Consider the following 9300-nt stretch of genomic DNA (forward strand, 5'->3'; position numbering starts at 1 on the left):
GTGTCACCAGCTCTGAGAACAGTGCCATCGCAGCACAGGCGCACAAGAAAAATGTGTTAGAATAAACAAAGGCAGGCAAGGAGGAAGGAAGCAGACTGGGGTGGAGTTTCAAGGAAGAAAATCGGCAGGAGGGGAGATCGAGACCTGTTTTACCCGTGGAGAAACAGTCTCAGAGAGCTCAAGGAGCTAGACCGGGGTCCCAGACCTCCCGATTTCTTGCGAGGAGCCAGAAACCTGGATACCGACATCTGCTACTTTTTAAACGCTGGCAACTAACGAGACGAGTCTGCAGGCCAGTTATGGCCCAAAGGCAGCCAGAGGCTCCCCGCTGGCCTGGAAAAGCTCCGAGTCACCGCCACCCCGGAAAACTTATTTGGCGAAATGGCATTTTCCACGCATACCGTGCCCCTCCCCTTCCACTGCCCCTGCCCCATATCTCGGCCCGAGGACAGGGTCCCCTCCCGCCTGGCCACCCCCTCCAGCCTCATCTCCCGCAGAGCCCCCGTCCCTGTGCCCGGGCGCCCCCCAGCCCCCCCAATCTGGCCCCCCAGCTCCCCCGGGGGAACCGGCAACGGCAGACAGTACAACCACAGAAGGGGAAAATACCGAGCCAAGGATATAAATACGTCGACAGCACACAACACGAAGAGAACCAGGCAAACAAAGGAAGCCACGGAATCCGAGAGCCGGGGGACCAGGCAGAGCCAGCCTGCCGCTCCGGAGTTCTGGAAGGAACGACAGGACCCTGCAGCAGGCCCGCGGGGTCGGCCCCGGGAGCGCCGGCTGCAGCCACAGCGCTATTTTTACGTGTCCATTTGTCCGGTGCGTTAGGAGCCCTGGTGGGAGACATTCCGAGCACAGAGCAGACGTTAGAGATGCGTTATTTACTGAGTCACCCTTCCTGGGCGCTGCGTTCTGGGCACCAAAGCACAGCCACGATGAGTTAGGTCCCCCAACGGGTGAATTCAGGTTAACACCGCAAAACAACCGCGCTCAGAAGCACCAGGAGGCTTCACACACTCCATCACCCTCGGTAATAAAATACAGCAAATCAAATTGGACTCTATTGATTTTTTATGTAACTATTTTGGGACTGGAGTGTAAGGAGAGGGTATTGATCAGGTAAGGAGCCAGGTGTCAGGGAAGGGAGTTCGGAGCAGCCTGACTGTGGACCCAGGTGCCTTAAGCAAGGGAGGACGTCGGAATTCAAGTCCAAAGGACCTAGGCTTTCTTCTCTCCTTCCCTTGGCAGGCAGCGGGCATCACGGGTCCATCCTGCACTCAAGTGCAAAACAAGTGCGTGGATGGAGAAAAGGGGACAACGGCGGCTCTGTCTCTCCCCTTGGCACCTATCACCGCCTGCCATTAAATTATGTATTTGTTTGTCTGTTGTTTTCTTACTGTCTCGCTCCGCCCGAATGACAGTCCTCAGAATGGGGAATGTGTCTCCTTTGTTCCATGCTGTGTCCCCAGAGCTTAGAGTTGATGAAGAGATGTTTGCTGAACGAACGAACGAATGAATGAACCAATGAGTGAGTGAATGAACACGTGGTCCGTGAGCACCTGCTGTGTGCCAGGCACTGAGCAAACCACCTTGCAAGTATTCCCACTCCTGCCTGGAACACCCTTCTCCAGGTGGGCTCCTTCTGATCATGTAGGTCTTTGGACAAGATGACTGCCACCTCCTCCAGGAAGTCTTCCTGGATCACCCAGTCACTCGCCATCCCATAGCCTTGTGTTGAACACGAGGGGCACAAATTACTGGCTAGGACTTTCCTGTTTGTGAATTTGCTGGCTCCCTGTCTCTCCATCACACGAACCTGTCCTAGAACGCAAGCCCCTGAGATCGCAGGTACCTAAGCCGGAGAGATTGGGAAATGAGAGAAAACTCCAGGATAAGAAGGCACCGTAGAGGCAGGAAAGACAGGAGTCAGGCTCGTTGGGGAGGAGACCCCGCCCTGCCACTCACAATCTGCATTGTCTTGATCGGGTCCCTGCGTTCCTCTGAACCTTAGTATCCCCACCGGGGATACATCTGAGCCCCTAACCTCTCCCTGGGCGGCCGCCCAAGAATCCAGGGAAATCCGAAGTGAGTAGCCACACGGTAAGCACCAAGGCTCCGTTAACCTTCACTTCACAGCTTTGACTGTTACAGCAAAGAGCCCATCTGGCCTTCCTAGGTTGAAACCGCACCCCCGATGTGGTATCAGGAGGTGGGGCCTTTGGGAGGTGATGAGGTCACGATGGGGGGGCCTCAGGAGTGGAGTGGGTGCCCTCACAGAAGAGACCCCCCTCCCCCCGCGCCCGCCGCGGGCTCCCGCATCCTTCCACCACATGAGAACACGGGGAGAGGAGAAGAGGGCTCTCGCCAGAACGTGGCCATGCCGGGGCCTTGATCTTGGACTTCCCAGTTTCCAGAACTGTGAGAAACAGAGGTCTGTTGTTCACAAGGCACCCACCCTGGGGTATTTTGCTACAGCAGCCCGGGTGGACTGAGACAGGGCCCATTTTACAGATGGGGATACTGAGTCTCAGAGTGGTCAAGGGTTAGACGAGATCTCCCAATTTCTTGAGAGAAGCCAGAAACCTGGATCGTGATACTGACACGTCCCACATTTTAAATGCTGGCAACTGACGAGTGAAGTCTGCAGGCCAGACATGCCACAAGGGCGACAGAAGTCGTCCTCCACTGGATTTCCACGCAGGCTCAGTTACCCAAAACGCCAAGCCCTCCCTGCAGATACACCCCAGGGCTCCTGACTGAGGGGGACAGCTCTAGAGCTGCCAACATTTCCCAGAACGATTTTCTCAAAAAAGAACCAAATCCCTGAATCCCCTGGGCCCCGATGAGCCTCAAAATCCAATCTATCGCCCACAAACCCTGGTGCCAGGAACACGCAGATGGTAACAGTTTCAAGAGCACTGACTCTGAACCAGGCCCGCTGTGGGTTCACATCCATCCCCCTTCCCTCTGTGTGACCTCACAGAAGCCACGGCCTCAGTTTCCTCATCTGTAAAATGGGACAAGTACCAGTCCTTACCCCATGGGGTTGTTGAGGGTCCAGTGAAGCGAAATCCGCGAAGGGCTCAGAACACACAGACAGCTGTCGACGGGGGTTAGTTACGGAGCTGTTTCAGACTCCCAGCCTCACTGAAATGGAAGGACCAGGGCAGGAGACCAAAGAGAAAAGAGGGGGAGTCTGTCCGCCCAAGTCTCGGCCTTGAACGTAACCATCTAATCCCTTGAGGGCACCAAACATAAAGGATTCCCAGGCGCCTGCAGAGTTGACCCCCAGTCTGGTCGATTCCTACGGCTCGCAACCTTAGTTCCCCTTCACAGACGCATGTGTTGCAGGACAGAAGCACAAGCCCCCAGCAGAGGCTGGCACTTGGACGGGGCTCGATCACCACCCCCCAGCTTTGCCCGTGGAGGCCCGTCCACACCACTCTGTGTGAGGCTGCGCGGGGGAACCTGGTTGTGTCAGGTGGTAGGTAAGGCACAGGCCAGCACCTGGGCTAGAATCTGACGCTGTGTGGCCTCAGGCAAGTTACTTGGCATCTCTGGATCTCAATATCCTCACCTATAAACGGTGAATAGTGAGAGTGTCCATCCGCCAGGGAGCTGGGTGTCTCCTACTGTGTTCACACAAGGCAAGGCCTGGGCTGGGGCCTGCGACACGGCGGGGGGGGGGGGGGGGGGGCGCCTTCAGAAGCTCTCGCTTCTATCACCCCGTCCCATCAGCACCACTGGGATGATTCACTGCTTTTGTGAGCATCACCAAACCGCTGTCGTTCTCCTGACCTTGGGCTCCTTAAATGGAGCCACAGTCCCTCAAAGGCCCATCCAGTAGGGCTAAGCCTCCCCTGAGCACAGTGAGAAACCCCTGGGGGACGTTCTTTACAAAGAACAATTGTGTGAGCCACACGCCTGACCTGACACCAATTCACCCGTGTGGCCCTGAGGAAGTCTCTCCCCTGGTCTGGGTCTCCTTTTTCCCATCTGCACAGGGGGCGGTTGGGCCAGGTGCCCCGAGACGCCTTCTTGCTCTGCGAGACCACTCATTCACTCCAAGAAAGATCTGGGGGGACCAAGCTCCCCACGAAGCCGTCCGTGGCGCCCGGGTGCCTCCATATCCCCAAGGGGACGGGCCGCGTGCATTTGCTCAACCCCACGGCAACAAAGGGAAAGTCCCCTCTCTGTGCCCATTCGATGTCAGACCCAGGAGAGAAGAAAGGAGCCACCCAGCCGCGTACAACCGGCGGGGGGTGGGGGGCTCATCCAGGAACAAGGCCCCTGGAAGGGCTCTGCCAGCCCAGAGACCACCCTCCTGGACTTCACATCGACAAGCGAGGGGGTCCTTTTGCTCTCTTGGGTCATGGCAATCACCGTGCTCATTGTTGGCTGTGACTGCTGCAGCTCACACAGAAGCCTCCCGCCTCCCAAGTCCCCCGCATCCGGTAGTGGGGGGGGGGGGGTGCTGAAATGATTTACTCTGGGAACCTCCACCGTACCGCCACTAAATCACTCAGGGGAGGTGACAGCAGTTGCATCCCACCCCCCAGCACCTCTGGACGACACTTCTCTGCAGAGCAACACCATAGACGGGCAAGCCCCCCCCCCCCCAAATCACTATTGTCAGGAGAAAGAAATATACCACATTGCATGCCAAGGTGCCAGGCAGGGCGACGAGTATCTCCGCTTTGGGGCCAAAGCCACCCCCCCCCCCAACACACACACAAAGTCACTGCCAGTCACAAGGCCCCTCTGTTGGGGGCTCTCCACCCACCCCAATTTTATAGACCCTGAGCACAATGGGTCAATGAAGCAAGGCGCATCCATTTTCCCCAGCAGGGACTGGAACATCGCCGCTAATTTGCAAAGCCGTAGCTCGCACAAAAGTGCCTTGAATAATGGGGGCCCCCTAGTCGCTAAGCCGGGGGATTTGTGCTGACTCTTACCCAGTGCACTTCCATATGTTTAAGCGCTTACAAGGCTGAGTACGCCCACCTCGCTCTTTACCATGGCAGCTGCCCACGCGGGGGGGGCGGGGGGGGGGGGCACAGAGCAGACAGTCCCTGCGTGTGACGGGGGAGAGGGCGTCCTTCCTTCCCTCAGCACCCTTCCAGCCCCTCTCCCGAACCTCAGCCGCATGCGATCGCTAAATCATGCCAGAAATGACCCAGAAGATCCAACCAGCTCCGAAGGAAACTGTAGCTAATTCCTCTGAACCTTTCAACCGACAGTAGGCAGCTAAGTATCTTTCAAGAATCGCAGCCTTGTTTTTTTTCCTAGCTCTCCTAACTGGTGCTAAATATAGAGTTATCAAACTGTCTCTCTTTATGTCCCCGGTAGGGACCGGTGAAAAGACTTACATGTGCTCCCGAGAACCTGACGATGGCAAGGGGGGGTGGGGGGTCCTCTGCCTCGTGGCACCTGCATGAGGCATTGCCCAGCTGAGACCCTCGGGGAGCGGCAGGGACAGCAGGGCTAGGAGCCGGGGCCAACAGCAGGTTTCAGACGTGGTACACCTTCCCTGCCAGGACCCGGCCTCCTCCCAGAGCCAGGCACAAGCTCTTCCGTTGCTAGGGGATGGGAGGGGGAGCGGGGGGGGGGGGGGTTCTCCATGTTCTCCTACAAGCGGCAGGCAGGCAGCTTCTCTGAGAGACTTCCAATACCGGCTTCCGAGCACATCCAGGCAAAGGCTGACCCCCGTGGAGAAACAAAATAGAGACACAACTGCAATTTTCAAGTCCAGGGAACTGCACTTTGGGGAACAGGTCCCAGGGAGGGCTTCAGCTAAGAGGAAACAGCCCTGACCCTGGCAACAGCCCCCCCCCCCTTATGAACCACGGAAGGACACCGAGAGCAGGAGACACGGTCGGTATGGCTGCTCATTAGCCCAGCAGAGGGAAGACCCATCCACACGTGAAGCCAGAGCTGAACGCCGACGGAGATCTCCGACACCAGGTTTTTTCCGAGTGGAAGGTTTTATGAAATATTCTGGGTCACTTCAGGGCATCTCGAAGGCAGACAATGTTTACTTTTTCCACGCAAATACATCACCCGTTAAGTTGGCATACGAGGTTTGTTCCTAAATGCAACCTCCCTAAGGCAGTTGCAGCTGAAAAGTTAAAGTTCTATTTTTCTCCTGCATTCTGGGTGTCTGTGCGGTTTGTCTGTTAAGAAAAGGAGCAGAAATTTTTTTCTAAAGAGAACGCTCTCTGCTCCCCCAATCATGGGTCCTGATTTTGAAAGGGTTGGAGGAGAACCGAGCTCTCCAAATGCACACGCAGGTTGCTCGTGACGGTTCCGGGTTCATCGGAGCCTTCAGGACGGTCTCTACTGCTTGGGGTGGGGGAAGGGGAGGGGACGGACTGGCATTTTAGGGTGGCCTTCCTCTAGAACCAACATGTAGCCACGCCAAGGCGGTAAAAGCGTTCCAAACTCCAGCAGAGAGAGAAAATACACGACTGTTCTGCCTTTCCCACTCACTGGGTTTTGGCGACAGCTGCGCCGGTGCCAGCAGGGAGCCCGGCTCCATGGTACCCAGGCAATGGCTCTGGGCATCACCGCGTTCCAGGCGGCCCTGCGCGCGCGGGGCTGCCCGGCCGCCTTGGGGTCAGGGCGCTGGGGCAGCACGCGTCTCCAGAAAGCGAGCAGCAGGCTGCGCCTGGGCTAAGGGGAGGCCACTCGGGGAAGGGACATGTTCGGGGAAGGGGGGGGGGGGGGGGGGGTGGGGTGTAAAAGCAGGAGGGTGCGGCGGGGAGCGGGGAGAGGCTGCGGACAAGCCAGACAGACTGCGCCGACCGAGACGACCTCAAGGCTGGGGCCCCGCAGGTGTCCTGGGAACGCGCGGCCGTGCGTCGTCCGCGGGCAGCAGGAAACCGGGAGAAGGGGGTCCACCGACGCCCCGTCACAGCGAAACCCCGGGGGAACCAGGACCAGGCGGGGCGGGGGGCGGGGGGGGTGCTAGATTCCTGGAGGCGCGCCCCCACCCGCCTCGAGACGCTGGGCGCCTCCGGTCTGTTGCCCCCGTGCGCCCTGCAGGCATCCGCAGGGGAGCCGGGGCGGAAGGCTGGCGGGCTCTCGCGCCGGGCAGAGAGGTAGGTGCCGGGGACCCCTGGGTTCCCGGGGTCTCCCCAGACCCGAGTCCGGGAGGTGCGAGCTGCCGGGGACTTGCGAAGGAGGTGGCCGCCCCGCGCGGGAGCCAACTTTGTGCGCCGCGGCCGGGGTCGGGGATGGGGTCCGGGGACGCGTTACCTGGGCACCGGAGCGCCGTCAGCGCCAGCAGGAGCCCGAGCGGCGGCGCCCGGCCCGGGGGCGGCATGGTCCTCGGCGCGCGGTGGGCGCGGCGCGGGGCTGCTCCTGTCGCGCGCCCGGCCCGGCCCGCGGCTCCCGGGGGCGGGGGTGGGGGGCGGCCCCCGGCGGCTACGCTCGGGCGCCGGGCATGGCTCGACCCCGGGGCGCCGCTCTTCCCCAGACGCAGGCGGCCGGCGCTGGCGGCGCTTCCTCCGCTCGCCCCTGCGCGCTTCTCCGGGGCTCGGCGGTGCGCGGCCCGGGAGCTGGGGGCCGCGGGGGCTCAGCGCCCCGCGCCCGCGCCGGCGGCCCCGCACTTGGCCCGAGTTGCGCGGACCCCGCCGCCGCCGCCGCCGCCGCCGCCGCCGCCGCCGCCGCGGCTCCTGCGCCCCAGCGCCCGTCCCATCGCCGTGGCGCCGCCGCCGCCGCCGCCGCCGCCTCTGCCCGCGCCAGCTGCCGGCCGCCCCGCAGCCCGCGAGAGAGTGAGCGAGCGGCGAGCGCCGGGCGGAGGGCGGGGCGGCGGCGGGAGGGCGGGGCCGGGGAGGGGGCGGGCCCGCCGCGGAGACGGGGCCCCAGGCGGCCGCCCAGCCATAGGCGGCGGGACGTGCCACTCCCGGGCGTCCCTGGGGGAGGGCGCCCGGCGGCACAGGCCCAGAGAGCCCCGCGGGGGCGGTCTGGGGCGGGCGCGCGGACGGGGCCGCGGGAGGGGGCACCTGCCGGCCGAAAGCAGATAGATGGGGCGGATTCGGGCCAAGTGGCGGGAGTTCCCAAGGTCGCGGGCGGGGGGGGGGGGGGGGGGGGGATGGTCCTCGGAATGGGGGGAGGGGTGTCCGCGGGGGACAGGGACTGCGAGGCTGAGTGCGGACGAGAGGTCCTGGGATACTTTCGGCCCAGCTTGGGGGTCCCCGTGGGGTCGCCTCGGGGAGTCGGGGGGGGGGGGGGAGGGGGGGGCTACCTGAGGAATTTCCACCAAGCACTAGGACAGGGATGGGGGTGCCCTGGCTGGGCGCGGTCAGGGGCCCTGAAAGAAAGCGAAGGCGTCTTGGGGTTGTCTACCCAGGTGTGAGGCAGGGGCCCTCGGGGGCCCTTATTTACTTGAGCGGGAGGAGGCCCAGGCGTCAGGCATACACGACCAGGCGAGGGACGGCTCTGGGGGCAGGGTCACAGCGACTGCGCCAGGGTGTAATGGAGGCAGGGACGGGGACTGGGTGGGTGGTCGGATTCCTCCAGCCTGGGAGACGGGCCTCACTGGGGGGGTCACAGTAGCTATTATCCTCCCGGGGGGCACCTCTCACCCCAACCCGGGGCCGGGCGACGGGGGGGGGGGGGGGGGGGGCTCAGCAAACTGAATGAATCAGGCTGGGGTCACATGGGGGCTCCTGCAGTCGTCAGATGCCCGGACACTAGCCCTACACAGCTGGGGGCCGGTGGGGAGGCACCTGAGGTGGGAGTCCTCCCGCCCCCCAGTCCCGGCTCCCGTGTACCAGCCACTGGCTCCAGTGTCTAGGTTTCCCATAAAAAAAAGTGGGTCAAACTGTTTAGAAACGTCAATAAGGCAGCAGTGGGGTGAGCAAACCGAGTCCCAGAGTCTTGGCTGAGAACCCGGCCCTGCCACCCCAGTTATGCCACCTGGGCCCCGTCATTTAGGCTCCACGGCCTCAGTGTCCCCATCTGACAAATGGAAGCCACCGCACCGTCCACTTGGGGTCCCGTATCAGGCGTATAAAGCCCCCGACCTATGAAGGGAGAGCTCATTTAAAGGGACCCACTGTCCACATGATCATTCTCATCATTATGGTCATTATTCTCACGTATCTGATTTTCCTCTGTGGGCCCAGAGCTCACATCTGAAGAACAGTCCTCCCCCTCCCAGCTGGCGAGGGGGGCCGGTGGGGGACAGGGCACCTGCTTCATTAGTACAGACAAGCTCATTAGCAGAGGCAGCGCTCAGCTCTTCTTAGATAAAAGAAGGAAGAAGGAGCCGGGGGCAGGTGACGAGTCTCT

The 9300-nt window shown here is 61.4% G+C and overlaps 1 protein-coding gene across 1 annotated transcript in view; it reads right to left on the minus strand.

Moving 5' to 3' along the window:
- LOC132665160 (transmembrane protein 132B) overlaps window positions 1-7782 on the minus strand; it is a 366585-nt gene extending 358803 nt beyond the window's left edge. The window contains exon 1 of the mRNA XM_078435941.2: window positions 7261-7782. Coding sequence (XP_078292067.1) covers window positions 7261-7327 — 67 coding nt within the window. The 5' untranslated portion in view covers window positions 7328-7782. The remainder of the gene's footprint in view (window positions 1-7260) is intronic.
- Window positions 7783-9300: the final 1518 nt, after the last annotated feature.

The sequence above is a fragment of the Panthera onca genome, chromosome D3 (assembly GCF_046562875.1).
Source record: "Panthera onca isolate mPanOnc1 chromosome D3, mPanOnc1 haplotype 2, whole genome shotgun sequence".
In the NCBI taxonomy this organism is placed as follows: domain Eukaryota; kingdom Metazoa; phylum Chordata; class Mammalia; order Carnivora; family Felidae; genus Panthera; species Panthera onca.